General features: G+C 42.0%; 1 protein-coding gene across 1 annotated transcript; it reads left to right on the top strand.

The window, feature by feature from the left end:
* Nucleotides 1-4,489: 4,489 nt before the first annotated feature.
* On the top strand, nucleotides 4,490-25,626 carry YBX1 (Y-box binding protein 1). The gene is given in 9 exon segments (XM_059374380.1): nucleotides 4,490-4,682; nucleotides 4,684-4,810; nucleotides 5,511-5,574; nucleotides 16,467-16,500; nucleotides 19,242-19,331; nucleotides 19,627-19,929; nucleotides 20,200-20,282; nucleotides 24,214-24,479; nucleotides 25,244-25,626. Coding segments are annotated over 8 exon segments (975 nt in total). The 5' UTR covers nucleotides 4,490-4,643; the 3' UTR covers nucleotides 24,449-24,479; nucleotides 25,244-25,626.

Consider the following 25,626-nt stretch of genomic DNA (forward strand, 5'->3'; position numbering starts at 1 on the left):
TATGCCTTGGAAAATGCTTATCTTGAAAGGACATAGCCCAATATTGAAAGATCCCACTGAGCATTATGTTCAAGAGGTAAAGAGAGTTCCATGGTGTTCCTTTCATGAGGCCATTCTATGCCATTCCTACTTTTTTTCTCTTGGCTCCTGGGCAGGGATGACTTATAACTCCATGCAGTGGCAGAGGTAGCACAGAGCTGAATTCTGTGACAGAAGAGAACCTGGTTAAAAGTGCCATTTCAGGAGCGCCTGTGTGGTTCAGTGGGTTAAGCCTCTGCCTTCGGCTCAGGTCACTATCTCGGGGTCCTGGGATCGAGCCCCGTGTTGGGCTCTCTGCCTACTTGTGATCTCTCTCTCTGTGTCAAATAAATAAAATCTTTTCAAAAAGTGCCATTTCAGTGTTTTGAGGTACAAGGAGCTGCTGAAATATATAAGGGTTCTACACAATATAGATATCTGCAACTCTCTCTAGCTAAGTAAACAGGGTTGAGGGACAAAGTGAAGAAAAAACTGACCTCGTGGAGGGGAGATCTTTAACTAGACAAGGTGGAACTATAGAGAGAGAGTAGGGAGGACGAGCAGCTCAGATCCTGGACTGACATTCTTATGATGGGCCATTCAGTTGAATTCAGTTACACTTGGCACCTGCATTCTCGGCCAGTCTCTGTCCTGGGCACAGGAGCTGCAAGATGAGTAGGATTGGGTTTGTGACGGGAGATGGGTGCATTTCAGTTCAGCATGGTATTAGAATGTGAGCGCTTATGATGGCAGAAAATTCGGTTGTGTTGTTTTGTTTTCTGTTTTGCTTTGTTGCTATGTCCCCCAGCACCTAGAAAAGGTAAGTATCTAGTACCTAGTACATGTTCAAGAAATAATTGTTGCATGAATGGTATGTATAATGAATGGTATGCTGGGGTGGGGGGAAGGGTAGCATGAAAGGAAGAGGTAATATTTGAGTTAAGTATTGACAGATTGGGGGCTTTCTAGGAAAAGGAACTCTGCTCTTGGGCCAGAGTCTGTTAGAGATGGATGACAAGGTGAACATTAGTTTGCAAAGGAGATTCATGGAATGAACCTTGCCTTTCAAATCACTTAAGGGTAGCCCTGGAGTTGTCTAAACTGTGCTCACCACACTGGGCAGGGTGGCAGGGGCTAGCAAAATGAGGGGAGAGCTGCCACCTTGGCACAGGGGTTGAATTTTGACAACTACTTATCTAGTGCTTCCGTGCCATCTCTGCAGCAGTATGGAGGCGGCTACAAGGAAACTAGTTTCTTAAATAACTCATCTTTATGCTCAGTGAGCATGAAGAGAGAGCTTAATGAAATAATCGGGTAAGTAAGTAATGATACTTTAAAGTAACATTTTAAAGATTTTTATTTATTTTATTTGACAGCTCACAAGTAGGCAGAGAGGCAGTTGGGGGCGGGGGGCCGGGGCGGGAGGCAAGCTCCCTGCTGAGCAGAGAGTGGGGCTCAAACCTAGGATCCTGAGATCATGACCTGAGCAGAAGGCAGAGGCTTAACCCTCTGAACAACCTCTTAAGGGGCTCCTTAAGTAACATTTTAAAGACAAATGTTACAGAATTGTTATTTCTGTTTGGGAAGCCATCCCCTCAAAGCAGTTACATAGGGAAGATTGCTTATTTACTCACAGAGACGCTGCTCCCACTGTTCTACATTTCTTTGTAACTCCACCTTGGGAAAAATGCCTCAAACCCATAGGGCACACTTTTAAATGTCTCCAGTGTTGGCAGACCTGCCTTTTGAGGAAACATTTTCTTTTCAACAGTCAAAAGTTACCTGGAGCTGGAACACATGAATAGCAGTTCTAGAATCTGCCTATTCTGTCCATACACATTATTGCTGCAAACCTTTTTCACTGGGTGTTACTGACGCAGTTGCCCAGACCACCTCTCTGGTGCCAGTACCTTCTCCTGTCCATTCTCTATACCATGTTATTCACAAAACAAAATTATTAACGTACCATGTGTCGGGTGCCAGTCCAGATGCTTCAGGAACTCAGTCTGAGGAGAGGACGATTTAAGTAATGCAACACACTGTGTTAGGATAGGAGGGTCTCCTAACACAGTAACATCTGAGGCAAGACCCAAAGGATGAAAAGTTAAGCAGGAAAAAGAGAAGGGAGAACGGGAGAGTTATATGTAGAGGGAATAGTATGTGATAGCTCAAAGGAAGCAATGACTAAAAGATCACCTGTAAGGTTGATCGAGGAATGTGAAACAAGTGTCAGAGGTTAAGTTTGGAGAAGTCCTACACGGTCCTGTAAACCACAATAAGGAATTTGGACAAACCTAAGGGTTGTAGTATTAAGACTGTCATGATCAGAGAGACGTTTTCAGAAGAACACTCTGGATGTTGTGGTGGAGAACATTAAAGAAAGAGAGAGTGACTAGGAGGCCACAGCAGTGCTCTAAAGTGAAGGGTCAGCAAAATATGGTTGGCAGGTCAGATCACACACCCTGTATTTCAGTGGCTCATAAGCTAGGAATAGAATGTTTTTCTATATGTTTAAATAGTTGAAATAAAAGAGTATTTTGTGATATGTAAAAGTATGAAATTCTAATTTTAGTGTGCACAAATAAAGTTTGTTTGGAACACGGGTGCACTTGTTTATTGATTGTCTGGCTGCCTTCAGTCTCTGAGATTGAGCAGTTGAGACACAATCATTTGGCCTGCAAAGCTTAAAATATTTGCTATCTGGCCCTTAGAGAAAAAGTTTGCCTACTCCTGCTGTAAGGAATAGATGATTGCTTATACCAGTGTCATGGCAGTAGGAATGACAGAAGTTGGTTTGGTATTTAGAGATTTTTAGGACTGATTCAGGGGAGCCTTTAGGAGGTGGAATGGACAGCGTAGATGATACTGCACTGGCCTACTGTCTCCCAACTTCCATTTTGTCCCTCTACAACCCCTTCTCCACTCTAGCCATTATTTATTTATTTATTTATTTATTTATTTTTTTAAGATTTTATTTATTCATTTGACAGAGAGAAATCACAAGTAGATGGAGAGGCAGGCAGAGAGAGAGAGAGAGGGAAGCAGGCTCCCTGCCGAGCAGAGAGCCCGATGCGGGACTCGATCCCAGGACCCCGAGATCATGACCTGAGCCGAAGGCAGCGGCCCAACCCACTGAGCCACCCAGGCGCCCCATAGCCATTATTTAAAAAAAAAAAAAAAAAAAAAAAAAATCTTGCCACTCCCTACTTCCAGTTCGAAAATTACCCTTCTCACGGTTGCCCTTAGGATAATTTCAAATAAAATGTTCCTAATATGAACCTGCCTACCTCTATAACCGGAGATCTTCATTCTAGTCTTAACTACTTTACTTCTATTAGCGCTCTGTCTTCTTGCCTTTAGGCTTTTGCATAAACCTAGTGCCTGGAGTCAGCAGCACTCCACCTTCTTCCCACCTCCACTCCCCAAATGCTTTGTGCTTTTGCAAAGCTGGAGTGTTTGGAGTTTGGGGTATTTAAATTTCTGCCTTCATCCCTAGACTGAATTTAGGCAGAAACTGAGTCTCGAACTAGTGCATCCCAGTCGACAGCAGACACTTACTGAAGAACGAATGAAAGTGAAGGACTTGGGGTACATCAGGTGGCAGCCTCAGTTATAAATCGTTTGTGAGATCAGGATTGTAACCCCTATTTCACATGGCTGTTGTACGGATAAAGCGCAAGGAAAATGCCCAGCTTGCTCAATAAACGTGAACTGAAATTAAATCTGATTTGTGGCCAGAGAAAGACGTGGATACTTAACAAGACGGTTCTATGCCTGGTAAGAAGGTTCAGAAAGCAGGTCCCGGTGGCGTACACCACCGCCCTCCCCTAAATATGCTGATCAGGGGCGGTCTGACGGACGGCGTGGTCCCTCCAAGGTGACTGCTCCGCCGCCAAAACGGACGCTCTTTGAATGCATACGTTTAAGTCAGTTCTAGACACCCTCGCTGTACAGAGAGTACATGACCATTGTAGAAAATACGGTTCTATCTGCAGTGACGGTCTGAGGTCACAAGGACCACGTTTAAAGCAGAGGGAGAGAGGAAGGCCTTCCCTCGACACGAGGCTAGGTGTCGTCCGGTTCCCTTCCAAGCCCCGGGGTCAGACCAGGTAATCCGGTCAGGCGTTTGACGGTCCCCTTCCTTCGGCCAGGATCTAACCCTGGACTGGGGGCCCTCCCGCCCGCGTTGCAGCCTCGTGAAAGTCACGTTCACTCTGCCCGTCCTCTCGGGTACTCTATGGTTCTCGTGGTGACTCTACTCTAATTCTAGTTCCGGTCTCTATGGCGGCGGCGGAGGCAGGAACGGTTGTAGGTCGGCCGAATTAGCCGCCTAAGAGCCAATGAGAGTGGAGGAGTGATAAAGTATTAGCCAATAGGGTCCAAGAGTTGGGGTCAGGTGGCGAGATTGACAGCAGTGCTGGCCAGTGAACGATGCTTGGGGCGGGTCAATCGCAGGGCTTATCCCGCCCGTCCCGCCATTCTCGCTAGTTCGATCGGTAGCGGGAGCGGAGAGCGGACCCCAGAGAGCCCTGAGCAGCCCCACCGCCGCCGCCGGCCTAGTTACCATCTCACCCCGGGAGGAGCCGTAGCTGCCGCAGCCGGCCCCAGTCACCATCACCGCAACCATGAGCAGCGAGGCCGAGACCCAGCAGCCGCCCGCCGCCCCCCCCCGCCGCCCCCGCCCTCAGCGCTGCCGACACCAAGCCCGGCACCACGGGCAGCGGCGCAGGGAGCGGCGGCCCGGGCGGCCTCACATCGGCGGCGCCTGCCGGCGGGGACAAGAAGGTCATCGGTGAGGGCTGGACGGGGACGGGGGTGGGGCCGTAGGGAAGTCCGGCGGCGGAACCGTTACCCGAAGCGTGGCGAGCCGGCGGGCGCGCGGCCGGCGGGGACCGACTCGGCGGCGCGCGGCCGCCCCTCCCCCAACCCCCCCCCACCGCCACTCGCGCCCTCGCGGACGCCGGCCCGCCCCGGTCCGCGTGCCCGGCTGGCGCGCGCGCGCGTCGCCTCCCGCGCCCCCTGCGGACCCCGCGCGGTCGCGCGCTCCTCCCCCCGGGCGGCCGCGCGCCGCCGACCGCGTGTGCGGCGGGGTCCCTCCCCTCCCCGGCGGCCGCGTGCGCTCGGGCCCGCACGCCGTTGTTCCGTCCTCTCAGCCCGCTCCCTTCCGCGTGTACCCTGAGGGCGCGGCGCGCCGCCTACGCAGGCCCGAGTGGGCCGGGCGCTTCCCCTTCCCTCACGTGCTCTCCGCCCCGCAGCCGCGCCCGCCCGCCCGCCGGCTCCGCGCCCCGGGCCCGCCCGCGGGCCTCCGCCGCTCCGAGCCCACCCACGTGTGCTGTGGGGCCAGCGCGCGGCCTCGGAGGAGAAAGACTGTCAGGTGGTCGCGGGCCTCGGCGGAGCGCGTGCGGGGCCGGGTGCCCAAGCGTGGCGGGTCTAAGAAAGGACGTCTGGTAATCGTGGGGTTTTTGTGTTTTTGTGTTTTTTTTTCCCTCCAGCAACGAAGGTTTTGGGAACAGTAAAATGGTTCAATGTAAGAAACGGATATGGTTTCATCAACAGGTGAGATGACCGCCATCGTAGTCTCCGTCCTACCTTTTGCATGCTGTGCTCCGTGGGTAGGCTGTGTGTGGACGAGGAAGGGTGTAAGCATGTGTAGCTTGTTACTTCTTGGCAGTGAGTCTGTTTTCCTCGAAGATTGAAGAGATTAGGAATTTAGACATGGTCTTTGTTTTACAGCTAAATATTAATTTAAAATCCGTTTCAGAGGCTTCTTAGGTGAGGAGCAATTTAAAAGGCAAGTGCAGTGAGTGAGCCAACTCTTAACAGAGCAAATTGAGGAAACTGAGGTCTAGTGTAATTCTCTTAACTATGTTTATTCTTGTCAACCCTTTTATAACTTTATGAAATTGATAGTAAAGAACGTGATGTGAGCACTGATTAGTAGATATAGGTTATTTCTAATGCCTTAACCTTTGGAGGTAACAAGATTTGACAGTGCAAGATTTGTCATCTTGACTGTTAAGTTTATATGGTCTTTGTTTAATGTTTTCAGTGTGTGTTGTCTTGAATGCTTTGGATAAATTTCACTTTAGGACTACAGTAGTTTCTGTTATGTTCCTGTAGTAGCATCTGAAAAAAACAGCCTCTTTTCCTTTCTCAGTTTTTATTTCTCATACTCTTGGGGCTCCATCTTTAGGATTAATCTTCAGACTCGTTTGTAGCAATAGTGACGGTAATGTGCAGTTTTACATACTGTACTCTTCATGGTCTCCCTTGTGAGCCGGGCATCATTTTCAAGATGGCTGCCAAGCAAGGCTACTAGTGCAGTTGCATATGGATGTAGAGCATCGTGTGTGCTCATAGCATATTAGCCTTACAGGTAGGATAGTGTCATCTCAGCATTTTATTACATCCTTAATCTAGAAGGCATTAAACAACCAGGTGTTTTAAAGAAGATCTAAGAGTAAGAAATAATACTGCATGCGTGTGAAATGGACGCTACTGCAAGAAACCCAAGTGGGCAAGATCAAGCTTAAAGATAGACCTAATTGGCTGGTGAAAAACCTTTCATTACTCAACCCTAAAGTATTGTCGAAATGTTCAAAGCAGAAGAGATTTTAAGCGTTTGATGGCATGTTTTCCAAAGTTGCAGTTGTGAGGAAACAGTTATGTTTCTTCCAAAATCTTTGGGAATTTCTACTCTTAAGACTGCTTTTGTGACAGGCCAAGGCTACATTTTTCATCAGTTTTTTAGTAATGGGTTACTAGTGATGAAGGAAGGGAATGCATGGCTCCTTATATTTGACTACTACTTAGTTGATCTCTCAATGTTAGGATTTCAGTTTGTATTTCCCCTCTTACTCTGACTCTTCTTACCGTGCTAACCCTTAAACCAATAGTTTCCAAATTAAAGTGGGCTTATTGTTCCTGGAGTTTGTTAAAAAATACAAATTCCTCAGTTCTTTCTTTCCAGCCTGGATTCTTTGGGTCTGGGGTACATTTTTAACAAGAATTCCAGGTGATTATGTTTGGTGGGCCATCCTTGAAACACTGCCATGAACCCTTTACCTAATGTAATGCTCATGTACACATTAGAAGGGACTGTAATTTGCAGCCTTTTCCGTGGTTAGATTGTAGTTTGTGTGTGCTTTAGATGTTGTACCATGTGCCTTATGTTTTCCTGCATTTTTTTGTTAAAGAGACAGAGGTTATGATTTTTGAAGTGAACAGTTGATAATCCAATATAAAACATGTACTCTAAATTATTTTATGAGATGCCACTCCTTGAATATCTCCTTTCCAACTTGGAATCAATCCTGTTGGTGGTCCTTCAGGGCACATTAAATATAGATAGACTTTTGATCATCCTTTGGACTGTCCTAACCTCAGCTATTTTGTCAAGTTAACTGGTTTAAATGTGCTTTGTGTTTCTAAATTGGTTATTGTAGTGATTCTAAGACTTTAGAGTCACTGTAAAATGTGACAGCAATTAAGTCTAGTTGAGGTTTGCCTTGATTAAGGGAAAATACAGGTCTTAAAAAACTATAGTTTGGTACCAGTTTCCAGGTTGGTTAGGTATGTAGGGACTTGACTTGGCTCTTGGTCGGGTTTTGGGAGGAAGCAGAAACATGCTGCTTCTGTAGAAAGGAGAGGATGTAGTGTTTGAGATTATTGCTGTGACTATAATTTTAACCTTGACGTTCTATGAATTTCATTCTGGTTCTTAAGAGTTTTGTAATGAAAATAGAAGATAATTTTTATGTAAACTTTGATTTTAAAGAAATGTGTTTTCATTGCAATTATTTTGATCTAAATGACTACCTGTGAAAGTAATGTTGTATCCTTATCAAAATTATTTTTTATAGGGTTTTCTCCTGGAGGTTTTCTTGGGTAAAAGGTGCTAAATAAAAGTGTTGAGCTTTAGAACATCAAACATTTTAGCTGCTTTTTTCTTTTTTTTTTTTTTTTTTAGATTAACAGAATCTAAGAATTCTGAAAAATTTATGGTTAGTCCTTAAGTATGCTGTGTCTTGGAAACAGTGGTTGGATTACGTGATTAGAGGCATTTATTAACCTCCTGTCCCCATTTCATATTATGAAAAGCTTCACTCAAAACTGTTGAAGGTGTCATTAGATAGATGCTGCAGGGGTCAGTGGTTTCAGGGTTTGGTTCTCTGCTTTTTAAATCTGGAAACCCAATTTTGTCTTTTGCTTCCTGTTGTTGAGGATTAATCCATGCTCATGAAATTTGAAAAGTTGACATGAATCAGTAACAGTTTTAAAAGTTTTTCATTGGGATGTGCGTCTTTCATAGTGACCACAATAGGAATACTTCTCTGTTCTCCAAAGTACTTAAAAATGCTTAATCAATCATTCCAGAGTTTGGGGGTGGGCAAGGAATTCGGAACAGAGAGAATCCAGTAGGTAAGAGGACATAAATTGGTGGCCTACTAGCTGAATCTACCTTAAGATGTTCTGTTTGGATAACACAGTCTCTGGGAAAGAACTGGAATGAGTTGGTGATACTTAAAATTGGGGAGATAATCTCCAAAATAATCAGATTACTATCTTTCTAAGATCTGAGTTTTAGCTTTGGGACCTGAAGTCCCATGTAAATAAGATGGGCTGGCCATGAGTATTATTGACACCTTTAAATGGGGTGTACATTCTCTTTACCACAATATGTCAGGTTTGGTTTTCTCCTGTATTGACTTCCCTTCCTGCCTGGCCTCTGTACATTTGAGTTTATTATTCTAGGAAAAGGTATAATAAACTAAGCCAAGGAAGGGTTTAGCTATCTTCAGGAAAAATACTTAAGTCATGGCTGTTAGGTTTAGTCTCTCTTTTGGGGATTCCCTGTGTATACGACTGATGAAGGTGACTTCCTTCACACAGTGGTGACACACAGAAAAGTGGCTACTGTTTTTCAAGCACTTACACCAGACATTACTATAAATGCTTTACATGAACTAAGCCATTTAATCTCAAAATACTTGAGGAGTCAGTATTCTGAGGCACAGAGAAGTTGAGTAACTTGCCTGTGAAGCATGGAAAGTAGTAGGGCTAGGATTTGAACTCTCATTTTCTGCCTTTGGAGTTTGTTCACTAACAGCTATTAACACTGTTCCTGAAAATTGGCCCTGGTTCTCTTCAATTTGGCTGGTGTCCGCAGTTACAGATTATTTCTTAGGTTGGCTATTCTTAGCCATCAAAAGATTATGCCTAAATGAGACCTAGCAGTCACTGGAGCTCCTCTGTGTGCTGGCTTAGTTTCCCAGATTTGAAAAAATTTGCTTTTTTGCACTGCCTGTTATGTGCAGTTAGGTAGTGCTATAACAGAGTTTAGTGCGGATTGGCTTTACAATTAAAAAGGATTTCCTTAATATAGCTAATACTAGGATGCAGTGAAGGAATTAAAGGAGAGAGCCTTTGACCCTTGTATTACTTGTGAATCTTTAAGGGTTGTTTAAATAAGACTATATGACTGACATGGCCTAAAATATTTACTCCCTGGTTCTTTGTTCTAAAAATTTGTAGACCTGTGGGAGAGTGATTACCAAGTCTCCTGGACTGTTAAAATCAGACTGAATTTGATGACAAATGGTAAGGGTATATCTATATCATAGAAGGTGTGGGTAATTTGTAACATAATTGACTACATGCTGTGGCACTAGGGAAGACTTGGTGGGTGCTGTTAAGGAAGGATGGGTGGGTGGAAGCATAAAAAAAATGATACTTAAGTAGTCCCCAAATCATGGTGTATCGTTTTGGGTAGGGGGTGTTTTTGTTTTAATCTCAGAGCTGAGGCTCTTCAGAAGGTGACTTCTATATAAGGCACTTCAGGATTGATTTGTGTGCTGGTTGTGTTAACTACTGATTTTAAGCTGGCCAGAAGTCATCCTTATTCACCAAGTTACTGATAGATAAAAGCTTTTCCATCTTGAAATCTAGAGTAGAGAATGAGCTTACTTCTGTTTACCAAGTATTGGGGCTGTTGTTGCTGGATTTTCCACCCTTCAGTCTTAGCCCTTGGAAACATTTACAATCCAGCTCACTGAGGCAAAATGATACAAAATAGTGGGCCTGCTGGCCCATAAGAAGTGTTTAATAGAAAACCAATAAAAAGAGAGGTAGGTTTTACTATCTTATGGCCATCTGCAGAAGTTGGAAATTGGTGTCCAGATGCTTTGGGTTACGGAGCATATATGGATGCTAAATCCCAGAGGTTTTTATGACTTAGAGTTAATAATTTGTGCACTTGGGCAATTTAAGCTGTTGAAAGGGCTTGGTGTGGTATTCTGCAACAAGATAATAGGATAAAAGTATTTAGTTATGGGTAGATGAGCTTATATGTTAGGTTTCATTTAACACAATGCTGTGGTTTCACAAAAGATTTCCTAAAATTCTAGGACATTTTGAGACCCTTTTTAATCTGTATAAATTTAGTAGTGTAACAGTTTAGTGCTGGCTGCATGTTTTTACCTTCATTGTGCTACATTGGGAGCTTTTAAGAGACTTCTCTTTGTAAATCCCAGCAGAATTTCTTTTTTCTTTAGCATTTTCCAAACTTAAAATAGTAACCCCTTTTTTTCTTCAGCCTCTCGCTATCTGTGATTCCCTTTTCCTTGAAGTCCATACTGTGGCCTCATTTGCTGAATAAGGACAATATTACTAGTCAGGTGAGAAAACCTGAGAGGAAGAGTGTTTATGAAAAATTTTCAGTGCAAATAATGCACTTAACAACAAGAAGAGGAGTAGTAGAATCCAGCAAAAAGCGTACACCTGAGTGCAGGAGGACTGTGCTGTATGGAGTAACACTTTTGGGATATTGTCGGCCTGTGCTGTCCAGTACAGTAACCATTAGACTTGTAGGAAAATGTGGTTCTTGCATCTGAGAAACAGAATTTTTTTTTTAAACTTGAATTTTAAACTGATACCCAATTTAGTGTTTGTTTTGAGCCACTTTCTTATGAACAGCTTGCGTTTGTGAACCTACTTTTCAGAAGTGTAAAATGTAGAGCAGATTATGAAGGCCCAGTATGAAAAAAGAAATGTAAAATACTTCAGTTTTTTATATTGATTTTTATATATGTTTAAGTGGTAAAACTAATTTTACCTGCTTTTACTTTTTTTATTGTGGCTACTGGAAAATAAACATAGATACAGATTTCTGCATGCTGTCCCAAAGTACTGCATTCCTGTGAGTCCTTTCATGAAAGTGAAGTGGCATCAAGTGAACTTTCAGATAACAGGGCAAACCTGTATTGAGCTTGCATTTTTTATTTCTTTCGGACAGCAGTACTAGGCACTGGGCTGCCAGTAAAATAATGTCTCAACTGGCAACAGTACGGATGGGCTTGGGTTTGATTATAGTATGGTCTTTAGGTAAGTGTTATTTTACCCCATTGTCCGAACAAGGCGACTTGCCCCAAATCAGAGAGCCAGGATTCGAACCTTGGCTCCAGTGTTCATAGTAAGGAAAGCTGGACCACACTGCTCTGTATGTACACTGCCTGCTCTTCTTCCCTTTTCCTCTTCTCTGATCAGTAAGACTTAACATACTATGATATGGAAAACAGTATTGGGTAATTCAGCTGCTGCGCTGGATCAAAGGTGGTGGCCTTCTAGGTTGAAATACTTGAAGATAGGCCATGTGTTAACTTTTATTACTGGTGCTTAGCACAGTGCCTAGTTAGTTAGCTGCTTTTTTTCTGCCTTTTTTTTTTTTTTTTAAGATTTTATTTATTTATTTGACAGAGATCACAAGTAGGCAGAGAGGCAGGCAGAGAGAGTGAGAGGGAAGCAGGCTCCCTGCTGAGCAGAGATCCCGATGAGGTCATGATCCCAGAACCCTGAGATCATGACCTGAGCCAAAGGCAGCGGCTTAACCCACTGAGCCATTCAGGTGCCCCAGTTAGTTAGCTGCTTTTTAAGATTTATTTATTTTTGGAGGGGAGGGGGACAGGGAGAAGGGAGAGAGAATCCTAAGCAGACTTCTTGCTAAGCACAGAGCCCAACAGGGGACTGCATCTCATGACCCTGAGATCACAACCTAAGCCAGAACCAGGAATTGGACACATAACCAACCGACTGTGCCACCCCAGACACCCCTAGTGAGCTAGCTGATTACTGTACTGGTCTGCCCTGTCCATAATTTTCCACCCTCAGCAAAGTAAGGTAAAGTTAGAAGGATGTCTCTTGGTTCTCAGCATATACCACAGAAGATAGGAATGCCTGCCTGCCTTTTAAAGATTTTATTTATTTATTTGACAGAGATCACAAGTAGGCAGAGAGAAAGAGGAGGAAACAGGTTCCCCACTGGAGGAAACAGGCTCCCCACTGAGCAGAGAGCCCGATGTGGGGCTCAATCCCAGGACCCTGAGATCATGACCTGAGCCAAAGGCAGAGGCTTAACCCACTTAGCCACCCAGGCGTCTCTCTTATTACATTAATAATGGCGGGTGTTGGTTGTATTTAAAGGTTTTTTTGTTTGTTTGTTTTGTTTTTTTTTAAAGATTTTGTTTGAGAGACCACACAGAGGGAAGGGAGAAGCAGACTCCCCAGTGGGCAGAAAGCCCCACATGGGACTCAATCTTAGGACCCTGGGATAATGACCTAAGGTGAAGACAGATATTTAACCAACTTAGCCACCCTATGCCCTGGTCAGCTTATTTTAATTACTGCTTTTTCCTCTTCCGTGAGATTTCTAGTAGCCGCGAGCATGTATCTTGCTCCAGTATCACTACAGTACACCACAAACTACCACTCAGCGACTGTTTTTATATGGCTTATGAGCCCAAAGTGGTGGTTACATTTGGGGGAGGAGATACATAGCAGAACCTTGGTCTAACGGAATAGCAGGTGAGAATGTAGAGGTGCTTGTTATTTATTGTTATCCTCTAAAAAATAGACCATCATGCTGTAAGCTGCCTATGGAGCTAAAAATGTAAAGATTTCCAAACTGGTCCTTTTTGAGTTCTTAACATAGTAAAGATCAGGGTCCGTAGAGTCAAATTTTACCACTGAGCAGATGAACTCACACTTCATTTTCCTAATTTGTAGAATGGGTTAATGATAGTGTCTACCTCAGGAATGTGAGAATTGAATGGTATGTATAGTTAAGACATTTGGAACAATACCTGGAACTTAAGTCCTCAGGAAGGTAAGCTGTTGTATCTAATTTTTCCCATTTTGCAGATGAGATAGCTGTCCAAGGTTGCACAGCTATTAAGAGTGGAATGAGTACTAAAAATTGGGTTTTCTTTTGGTAGTTACCTTGAATTTCTGCATAGTCACTAAAGTTGTAACTAGATAGATCTAATGCATCTGAACTATAGTGTTCTATCTAGGCTAAAACTGCATTTTTCTGAATTGTCAAATTTTCTTCTAAAATCCGTGTATGCTTTGGCCATATATATAGGGTTTATTGTCAGCAGAGTGAGTGAGTGCTGTTGTCTGGCACATAAGAGTGAACCTTTTCTTGGTTTCTACATGTCTTTATACCTGCAAAACAACTTCCTTCAGCTGTCTTTCAGAGGATGCATTGTGTGTCTTGCCTACCTTGTACTGTTTTATTTGTTTTTTTGCTTTTTTTAAGATTTTATTTATTTATTTGACAGAGATCACAAGTAGGCAGAGAGGCAGGTAGAGAGAGAGAGGAGGAAGCAGGCTCCCTGCTGAGCAGAGAGCCTGATGCTGGGCTCCATCCCAGGACCCTGAGATCATGACTTGAGCGGAAGGCAGAGGCTTAACCCACTGAGCCACCCAGGCACTCCCTTGTACTGTTCTTAAGAAGATTGTTCTAGGGGGGCGTGGGTGACTCAGTTGGGCATCTTCCTTGGGCTCAGGTTGTGATCCCAGGGTCCTGGGTTGGAGCCCCACATCAGGCTTCCTGCTTCTACCTCTCCACCTATTTGTGTTCTCGCACTCTCTCAAATAACTAATAATCTTAAAAAGAAAAAAAGACTGTTCTAATTACTAGATAAGTTGTTCATAAATTTTCTAATTCCTTTTATTACCACCTTGAAGTAAAATCTGTAGATAACTACTTGCCTTTTAAGGTTTTATTTATTTGACAGAGTCAGATCAGAAGCAGGGGAAAGTGGCAGGCAGACGGAAAGGGAGAAGTAGGCTTTCCACTGATGGGGGAGCCTGATGTGGAACTCCATCCCAGGACCCCAGGATCATGACCTTAGCTGAAAGCAGATGCACATCCGACTGAGCCATCCAGGCGCCCATTTTTTTATTGTATAGCGTATTCTAAATGTACATAGCTATTTGCAACTATATCAGAATACATGAATAGTGCTACCACAGAGACCAACTGTTAAATTATGTGTTGGCTACCCAGATAAAAAGTGGCATTATCATTAAATGAAAATTTCTATGGAAGTTGCATTTTTAGTAAATTTAATGTATATTAAAACTGTAAAATACTAGATTCAAAACCCAAGTTATAATAAATGTACTTACATGAAAGTCCACTAGGATACCAAATAATTCTTTACCTCGTCCTCCAGCAAGCCTGATACCCTTCACCCCAGTTATGGCAAATTGTGCCCGTCTTTGGAACAATTAAATGGCCGATGGTGGTCAACACTGCCCCTGTTGAGAGTTCCTGTTCTAGACTTAGCCTACTTTTCCTACTCAACAGACTCACCTACTTTCCTATCTCCTACTCACCAACCAGGAGAAGGTTGCACTTCTCCTTAGGGCCCCAGGGTTTGGAATTCAGTCCCAGTGTTGGAGATGAGAACTTAATAGTGATGGCTATGGAACTTTGTGGGATGCCTGTAGACCTATTTGACAAGCATTGTGGCAACCATTTATTCCGTGGGTTTTCTAGTATTTAACTAGCTTGTAAAGGTCAGTTTTTAATTAGTTGCCTTGAGTAGCTTAAAATTCTGTTCCATAAGTGAAATGTCCTCATGTTACGATAGTCCAAGCTGTGTGGGTTCTTTGGTGCATTTCTTCCTCCACAGTTCAACAAGGAGCCAACAGTCAGTAAGCCAGTCAGTCTAGTTCATTGCAACCTTTGCTCCTTTTGTCATTAAAGAACTCTTATTGAGCCCATTCTCTTTCTGACCTACTGGACAAAATGAAGAGGGTTTGGGAGGTCAGTAAAGGTCTGAAAAATGGTTTCTCCTGTGGTTTTTGCTTATATAATATAATCTTAATCCTAGTGTCCCAGCTAAAATAAGTTCGTTCTCCCATTTCCCCCTCACTTCCTAAATCCATGTATCCATATGGTTTTCCCCATTTTTACCACAAGAGAGAGATCCTCAAATACATTCTCTCACACATAAGCCCCATAATTTAGGCTTCCATCAGACCTTGTCTGGGCTTCTAGGCTATTCTTTTTTTTTTTTTTTTTAAAGATTTTATTTATTTGTTTGACAGAGAGAGATCACAAGTAGGCAGAGAGGCAGGCAGAGAGAGAGAGAGGAGGAAGCAGGCTCCCCGCTGAGCAGAGAGCCCGATGCGGGACTCGATCCCAGGACCCTGAGATCATGACCTGAGCCGAAGGCAGCGGCTTAACCCACTGAGCCACCCAGGCACCCCATCTTCTAGGCTATTCTTTAGAACTAATTGGGCTCCTTTTGTATATGAAATTTCCCTAGTAGCCACTAAATTTTAACATCTGATGATGCTATGCCATATTCATCTACTCAGAGGCCTTTGGTGCCTCCCCTACCTACATATTGTTTAGCCCCTATTCTTTACCCTCCCCCACCCACAGCCATATTCCTCATGCTCCAGCCAGTTTGGACTCCGCTTGCATTGAATTTGTTAGTTGCTGCTTTACCCAGATCCTTGACTTCTTTTCTGTCTACCTCTGGAACATCTTTCTCATTTTCCAGTAAACTTCTTTAAGACTTAAGGCACATGTTCCCTCCTTTAACACTACTTTTAAAGTCCTAAAGGAGATATTTCAACCATATTTCTTTAGCAGTTTGACCAGATATTTAATGATTGCTGTGAAATGCTGTCTGATACGAAGTGAAGGGGTTGTGTGTGCTTGTAGGAAGTTGTCTCATTCGTCCTCGCCACCTTAGTTCTCCAGTACAGTGCTTGTTGCCACAGGAATGGAGTTAAGAGTGGTGTATGCTAGAAAGTTGTTAATATTTGGTAGGATAATAAGGAGTGATAGTTGCTAGTCGCTTAAACCCTCTTAATAGCCTTAATGGCTTAGTAGGTCACACTTAGACTTTTTTTAATCCTTCTGCAGATAGTGAGGTCACAACTGTTGGCAACTGCTTAGTCTCAAAAAAAAAAAAAAAGAAACAAACAAAAATTAGGTTTCTGCTTTAAATTTTTTGGGGGTTTGTTGGCAGGCAGAAAGTCTCTGGGAAAAGAGGGGGGAATGCACAAAGAACCGTGGTTATTCTTAACCTTTGGCAACATGAAATGTATTTCATTTATGACTTGTTTAACTTGGTTCTGTCTTGCAGGAATGACACCAAGGAAGATGTATTTGTACACCAGGTGAGTGCTCGTGTGAATGTTTCCAGTCCTAGTTTTAAGAGTTGTGAGAAGAGAGAAAGGGGTGGATATTCTCTCAACTACTGTTCCTTGCAAAAAGGTTATTATATCCAACCACCAAACAATTTAGCTCCCACAGGAAGAGTGGGAGCATGCTTAGATGTATACGTTGAAACATTATATTGGCTGTTTACTTAATTAAAATAGGTGTTTCAGATGGGTATTTAGTTAATAGCTGTAGCTTTTTTAAATGAGGAAAGGTGCTCAACTCAGACTAAATTTTTGAAACCCAATTTCAAAGGAAGAAAAAAATCTCTCCATTAACCTAAACTTGAACTGATTTTGCTATAAATACACAGAAACTTTGGTGGGGTTGTTTTCAAACACTGTCACGTTTTAACCTCTATCATAAGGACAAATCACAGTGATCATGGGGAAAATAGGACTAAACTGCAAAACCTGTCAATTTGGAATGAACACTATAACACCAACAAAGTTAGCCTAGGTCCTTCTGTTTATTCTAAAGCACTTTGGATGGCAATTGTCTTTGAGAATTTTGGTTGGCTTGGAAAATTGTGACAAAGTTGGTAATTATGTATTAAAATTATTTACATTGGCTTTGGTGTTTTAAGAGAAAAAACTAATGGGATTAGGTGCCATATGCTGAACTTTCACAAGTACATTTAAGAAAAATATTTTGGAAAGTGATCATTAAGCATTACTTTTATTAAAGTAAGCCACTGCCAAGTAAACACTAATATCTCAAACTTCAGTATCTCATGGGCTCCTCACAGGTGTACACCGGTAGGAAGAACACAGCTGTGTATGTGTGCACTGCAGTTTTTTCGCCAAGACTGTTGAAATATTGTTACTGTGTATTGAAAATCAATCCTAAGAACTTTTTAACCACTTTTTTTACTTTCTATTCAGACACCAAAAGATACAGTTTTCACACTCACACTGTTTCTCAGGCAGGTGTGAGCTTGGATTGGCAGCATGTTTTTTTTAGGAAGGGCTATCTGAAGTTGGTGCTTTGTTGCTTTCTGAGGTACAGCATTCAGTGGCAATCAAGGGAGCCAGATCAATTTCTAGTATGTCCAAAACCTTATCGAAAATCTCGGGGTCAACTATGTAGTTTTGGAAACATTTTAATTGTAAACATATGGGCACCTGGCTGGCTCAGTAGGAAGAGTGTGAGACCCCTGATCTCGGGGTCATGGATTTAAGCCCCATATTGGGTATATAGATTACTTTTTTTTTTTAAATGAACTTTTAAAAAAAAAAGGACTGCTTGGTGTTACTTTTAAAACAAATGATTTATAAAATTGAATGCCAACTCCTTTGTGTTCCTTACTTCTGCATATTCAAAGGAATATGCACATTTAGGAACAAGAGACAGCAAGGCTGGTCAGTCTTGTTACTTGTCAGCAGCACAAAAGGGTTTGGGGAGATTGGGGGTGTTCTGGAGTTGCTGACCAAAGTAAGCTTTGCAATTGTAATTATCCATACTTCTGCTATCCCCTATGACTGCAGGTAATTGAGAGTTGGCTATATATGGAAGGTATGAAAACTTCGTGACAGTTTAGATGACAGATGAGATCAATTATTTGGCTGAACGCATGTCACCCACTTGGTACTGACCCACAGGTGTCACCAATATGCTTTCCTCTTTATTTTGGAAGTGGTTCAACGTTTAGTTGTTTCTTGGGACTTTGGATGCTCAGGTCTTAGTGTATCAAGGAGACTGCAGTTCTGGGCAACTTAGCTTAATTGGCTTCAGCTTTGTTGGTTGTCCTGCCTCCTATGGAATGGAAATGCATGAGTGATCCTGTAATGAATACCGCTGTGATGTAGTAGAACGAACATGGGATTTGGAGTCCCAAGACCTGGATTTAGAAAAGTCCATACTGTGCCACTTAAGCTGTGTGACCTTGGGCAAGTCACCTAACCTTTAAAAGCCTGTTTATTTGTAAAAACGGAGTAATAATACCTCACATTTGTCAAAATGAAATTGATTAGGTAATGCGTGAAGGAACTTTACTGTATTAAACTCAAATGTGAGGGGTTATTCTTCCCTTTTTACTTAGTTGTAGCAGTCTAGAGAACAAGTAACAATGTGAGATTTATTGTATGCTGAGGAGGTAATAACTGACTATATATCCCATGTGGTCAGATAATGTAAAGAGTGGCGCATGGTCAATACATGTGAATTGCATTTCCATTGAAGTATTATCACAGACCAGTTGGAAGGGATTTTGGTTGACATTTGTAATTGAGTTTGATATGGTTAACACAGGGACAAAGTTGGTTTGGTCAACTTTGAAGCATGCAAAACTAAACTCGCCTGTCATCTAAACTGGCCCTGTGTGGGGCTAGCTTCTACTATTAAGTGCAGTCTTTGGGGGATAGATGGATATCCTCATTTTGTATAAAGCTACATATGATGCTTTTGCAAAAGGCATTTAAAAAAAAAATACATATTGTTGTGTCTTGAGTGTTAAATTACTTGTTTTAGTTTGGAAATAGTGGTAAAATGCTGGGGCCTTGTAAGATTAGAGCATTTTGGTTGAGGTTGGGGGTAGCATTGGTCCCTGTTTTCCTAAATTTATTGACGGTTTGGTCTTATTTAAAGCTAATTTTAAGTGTATATCCAAGCTAAAATAATATTGACTCTGGTACATTTTTGAATGAAAAAGCACATTATTCTCCCCTGTTAATCTATTTTTGGAATGTGATATTACTAGACTGCCATAAAGAAGAATAACCCCAGGAAGTACCTTCGCAGTGTAGGAGATGGAGAGACTGTGGAGTTTGATGTTGTTGAAGGAGAAAAGGTGAGGATGCTTTTTGTGTAAAGGTTTGACTTCAGTATGGAAATATTTTGGAGATCTCATCCGTTAGGATGGTGGCTCTAATGTGGATGGCTGGGTCAGGTGACCACATGAACACAGGTGCATCAAGCCTAATGTGCTGCAGTTAGAGGGCAATCTCTTCAGAACAGTGAGGAGCTGATGTTTAATCATTTCTATGCACCCCCGGCCACATAGACCCTTTTTTATTTGTTTTGTGTAAATTTTGGTAAGTGTACTTAATTCTGTTGTCACTGTCAATATATGATGGCTTTTGTAGGGTGCGGAGGCAGCAAATGTGACAGGCCCTGGTGGAGTTCCAGTGCAAGGCAGTAAATATGCAGCAGACCGTAACCATTATAGACGCTATCCACGTCGCAGGGGTCCTCCACGCAATTACCAGCAAAATTACCAGAATAGTGAGAGTGGGGAAAAGAACGAGGGATCGGAAAGTGCTCCCGAAGGCCAGGCCCAACAGCGCCGGCCCTACCGCAGGCGACGGTTCCCACCTTACTACATGAGGAGACCCTATGGGCGTCGACCACAGTATTCCAACCCTCCTGTGCAGGGAGAAGTGATGGAAGTAAGTGTTCAGTTTTCACCAAAAAGTAAAAGAAACAGCATGTGATAACTTTACATAAGACTGCATTTTAAGCATTTTCTGGGTGTCTCCCTTATGTTGGAGTAATTAATCTTAATGGGAAGCATTTTTTAAATTTCTAGTAGATTAATTTATAATTATAATTACTAGATGATTGATTTATTTATTTTAAACTCCTGTATGCAGACTTTGGATTTGTCTGATTGGGTTTTTACTCTGTTACTGTTTCAGTCAGCTTGATTGTCTTTTCAGGGTGCTGACAACCAGGGTGCAGGAGAACAAGGTAGACCAGTGAGACAGAATATGTATCGGGGTTATAGACCACGATTCCGCAGGTATGGTTTGTATTAAATTTCTCAAGCATATGTTAGGACTCAGCAGCATCCACCTTCTCCTGCAGTCTTTTGGAGTCATCTTATTTGTTAACACTTAACATTTTCTTTTGTCAGATGCCAAAGAGGTGAACCCGAAGTCAGTTATCTTTGAGAATGTGTTCTTTACTCGCACTGGTTAAAAACAGCTTGTGTAGATGAGGTCTACTTTATATTCAGTTGTGGGTTCCCTCCCCCCCCTGAAATGAGGTTATGGAATTTCAGTTTTTCTGTCCTTGAACAGGTAAGAGAATAGTTCAACCTGTGTTGTATGTTTAAGACCTACTTCATGGGGAGGGAGAAAGGTAAAGGTAAGCATTGCCTTTAAAGCATTAGTAGTATGTGAACTACACCTTAATCACGAATGAAGACTCCACAGTGTTACCTCTGAGATGGCATACTTTTCCATTAATCACTTATCAGTTTAGGTTTTTTGTCACCCGTAAGTTGCAAAATGAAATCACTCCAATAAAGTACATAGTAACTGGAGAAGAGTTCCATGAGCCAGATGTGTTTAGTGTATAAACACATGATATATTTGAGGCAATCAGTGTACCCAGTCTGTCCCAGTGGGTGGATAGAATGGTGTTAACAGCTGTTTCTTTTAAGGGTCTTTTCGTTAAAGCATTGAGTCTCCACATGTGATCCTTAAAACTAATGGGTTGGATAGTTAAGGCAATACAGTAATAATTCTTAACTGATCACTTATGTAACAGCTTTAACTGTACATACCCAAATAAGTTTGAAGAAATTCCTTACTGTAAAATTATTCATAATACAATATAGATTGTATACATTGTGACTCTGTAGGAGAGGTTTCCAGACAGGGACACACACCCACATACACAGACCCATACCCAGGTTTAAAATACTTCAAGGAAGGTGGAGCACTGACGCTTTAGGAACTAGGAACCCAGCTGAGGTTGCACTACATATCAGTATATGTGCATTGAGAGTTTTGCAGTAGCTAGTGTCCATAATTTATTCTTTTCTTATTTCTAGAGATGTGTGTTGTGTCCTGAGTTTTTATTTCATGAAAATGGCCTGGAGTTCTAGCTCTGCTTCATTAAAATCTCCACCAGGAGATTGTGTTAGCCTTGTGCTTGATGTTGGAGAGCAGTGGGTTTTCCCTGTTGAGTGGGGAAGATTATTTTGATGCTGACTGATAAGCTTTGTTGATCCTGAACTGAACTATTATTCAAACTAGTTTTAAACCTAGACAGAGATACCTTGTTAAAACATTGCAAATAATATAACAGTATCGTTTTTTACAGTGTTCATTGTTTTTAGAATTGGTCTAAAGTGGGCTCTCAAGGCAGTCTATACATTACATCCATGGGTACCAATGGCAGAAAGTTTGCCTTTTTGTTACACTATAAAGCTGCTTAAATTTTTTGCCTAGCTTCATTGATGTCTTCTTTAAAAGGTAGCATGTGAGTTTTTGTTGTTGAGTGCTTCAGTTTTGTTGTTTGCCTTTTAAATTAGACATACTGGTCTCATTTGAATGGATAGACAAGTTGGTAGTGTTGATTACAAAGTATAAGGAAGGAGTGGTGTTAAGAAAGTATTTTTGTTTGAGAAATTGGGCATATTCTTAGGCTGGGAAATGGCAGCAGAAGATGGTTTGTAGAAAGCAGCTGCTTAGAATTGCCTGTAGATAGGATAGGATTTTGTCCATAAGTGAGTGGTGGACCCTTTGCTAAGACCTGGGTGTTTTGTGTGTAAGGAGCCAAAGCAAGTGGGCACTGGAGTGCTAGTGGAGTCAGACAGAGAGGTAAGAGGTATGGTGAGTTTTGGACAAAGAATGTGAAGTTATCTCTAGAAGAGAAACAAGGGAAAATCAAATAATAGAGTAATGGTTACAGGGTCCACCCAGCATGCTTGTATTTTGCAGCCATTTTTGAGCAGCAGGCTCAGATTGAGCAGAGTTGAATTAGTCCAGCATTTATTGATCCAAATGTAGATCCTAATTGGTCATAATTAATGGTGGGCTTTATAATTGGGTAGGAAGGGAGAAAAATATTAAGGAAGAATGGGAGATAGAGTAAGTGATAGGAATGCTGGATTATAAATCCTAGTGGAAATAAATAATGGGAGAACAAGAAGGAATTAAACTTAGGAGAACAGGAAAAGGAGTGTTTGGAGAGTAAAGTCCTTAAAATTGGGAGAACCCAGATAGGAAACAGCTGGATAGGAGGTAGAGTTTAAATGCCCAGGTTATTTGGGGTTGTCAGAATAACTAAAACAGGAAAAGCATAGTAAATGGAACATAGCCTAACATAAGATTTGAAAAGCTCAGAGTTTTGGAAAGAAATGGGGAAAATTGACTTAGAAGCTAAAGTGATTGGATAAAGCAGCTGCATGTGAAGGCTTCAGGGGAGAGCTGGCAGTTTTGCCAAAGACTGTCTATGAGGTTCCAAAACTAGGGAAAAGGGTCTCAGGAAAAGGGGAGAGGAATTAGTTGGAGCCCATGGTGACCAGTAGGTATAAAACACACACTTACAGGGGCGCCTGAGTGGCTCAGTTGTTAAGCCTCTGCCTTCAGCTCAGGTCATGATCTCAGGGTCCTGGGATCAAGTCCCTCGTTGGGCTCTCTGCTCCTCTCTCTCTCTCTCTCTCTCTGCCTAGTTGTGATCTCTGTCAAATAAATAAATAAAATCTTCTTTTTAAAAAAAAAAAACCCCGCTACAATCTTGATGTTTCTGGGGTGCTGTGATTATGGATGGAGGAAAGGCCAAGAAAACCGCTTTCTGACATTTATAGTCACCAGCAAAAGCAATTCTAATCTTTTCCTTGGTGTTAGAAATCTTGATACGATACTTTTTTGGTCCTTCTATCTTTAATTTCAGGCTATTAAATATAATATTGCTAGAATGTAAATTTGAACTTTTTTCTAAGTGTACACCTCTGGGTTTTAATATTCACAGTTATGCAACAATTACCACACTTTTTCTAATTACAGACTTTTTCACTCCTTCCCCCCCCACCCCCAGCCAGAAAAATACCCTTGTGTCCATTAACAGTCTCTCATTTCCCTGTACCCCAAGCCCCTGGCTGCTACCAGTCTATGTTTTCATGGATAAGTCAGGGTCCACCACATGGATGTGCTGTTTTGTTGAAGATCTTTATTAGTCAGCTAATGGGCACTTGGGAATGCTTGTATATTTTTGTTACTGGTAATCACGAAATGGATACTTTATGGGTATATAGACCTGTGAGTGTAATTGCTGGGTCATATAGTGAGTGACTCTTAACATTTTGAGGAATTGCCAGGCTGTTTTCCAAAAGCTGCTGTACTGTGATTATATTCCCACCAGCAACATATATGAGGCCTCCAATTTCTCCACATCCTTACTGGCGCTGGTGCCTTTCTGATCTTTTGATTGTGGCCATCTTGGGAGGGTGTTAAGTGGCCTCTTTGTTTTGAATTGCATTTCCTTAATGACTGATGGTTGCTGTATGTTTTGATGTATATAGAGCATCTTTTCTTTTTGATATCCTGCTTTTTTTAGCAAGTGCTCATCTATCTGTAAAGGATTATTAGTAGCACTTGGTTCCAAACCTGGCTATCATGGAGCCCCTTTAAAATGACATCATAGTGTCTGGTGATATACCACTTCCAGTCATTTCATGATGAATTTTGTAATAGGTTATATACTGTAAGTTTGCTAGTCCGTTAAAACCGGTTTTAAATACACATCCTCTAATTTACACTTCAAATCCTTGCACAGACATCCCATCCAGTTTGTAAAATGGGAAGCAAGTTTGTGCTTTTTGGTTTTTTGGTAAACAGGCCAGATGTGATATTTAGTTGACTTGACCCAGTGAGAACACCGGTGGGTGGGTTAAAGAATGAAGGTTTTATCATTGCAACTTTGCACAATGTTCATTCCAGGGGTCCTCCTCGCCAAAGACAACCTAGAGAAGATGGCAACGAGGAAGATAAGGAAAATCAAGGAGATGAGACCCAGGGTCAGCAGCCACCTCAACGTCGGTACCGCCGCAACTTCAATTACCGACGCAGACGCCCAGAAAACCCTAAACCACAAGATGGCAAAGAGACAAAAGCAGCCGATCCACCAGCTGAGAATTCGTCCGCTCCCGAGGCTGAGCAGGGCGGGGCTGAGTAAATGCCGGCTTACCATCTCTACCATCATCCGGGTAAGTAGGCATAGGAGGCCTTCTGGCCTCTGAGCAGTCATGGGTGGTGGTCATTCATGCAAGAGAAAAATCCCGGTTCATCAGGTAAGATGAGCCAGTGTTCTTTAGGATGTCTTTCAGCCATAGTCCTTTTCAAATTACCTAAGTATCCAGTTTGGGTAATGGCAAGTATCAGGGCCATACTTGGCCTATCTAAATCTTGAGTATTAGAGCCTTTATCAACTGTTCTGAATGGAATCTGTGATTCAGTAGTAAGCTGAGTTACGTCTTGCTATATAACTACCCTAAGAAGTATGATGATTATGCTGTGTTTATTTTTAAAAAGAGGTGGGATAGCTTACTAGAATAACCTGCGTGGTGATGAGCAGTATAGTCTCTTTGGGGAAAGTGGCAGGTTTGACATATCAGGTCTAAAGTTAAGGGATTCCTTTACATTCAGTTTTTTACTTGTTTCTGAGAAGCATGTAATTGTCTCTGTTTGGCTCTGGAATTGTCATTTCTAGCCAGTGATACTTTTGTTTTTTTCCCTTCTATTATATTCTGGGTGACAAAAGGTCATGCAGAACTGACAGTAGCCTTTCTTGTCACAGAGCATTGTTCACCCCTGTTGGATCAGTGTCTTGGGATAAAGAAATAGATTTGTGAATGCCTTCCCTACTTAGCTAATGTAATCTGGAGCAATTTCGTGTATACTTAAAGAACATTGTAGTCAATTGTGCAAGATAATCTTAAATTTAATTTTTTGTTTTGTTTTTGTTTTACAGTTTAGTCATCCAACACGAAGAAATGAAGATGAAATTCCAGCAATAAGAAATGAACAAAAGATTGGAGCTGAAGACCTTAAGTGCTTGCTTTTTGCCCATTGACCAGATAAATAGAACTATCTGCATTATCTATGCAGCATGGGGTTTTTATTATTTTTACCTAAAGACGTCTCTTTTTGGTAATGACAAACGTGTTTTTTAAGAAAAAAAAAAAAAGCCTGGTTTTTCTCAATACACCTTTAAAGGTTTTTAAATTGTTTCATATCTGGTCAAGTTGAGATTTTTAAGAACCTCATTTTTAATTTGTAATAAAAGTTTACAACTTGATTTTTTCAAAAAAGTCAACAAACGGCAAGCACCCGTTAATAAAGGTCTTAAATAAT

This window comes from Mustela nigripes, chromosome 14 (genome assembly GCF_022355385.1).
Source record: "Mustela nigripes isolate SB6536 chromosome 14, MUSNIG.SB6536, whole genome shotgun sequence".
Classification (NCBI taxonomy): Eukaryota; Metazoa; Chordata; class Mammalia; order Carnivora; family Mustelidae; genus Mustela; species Mustela nigripes.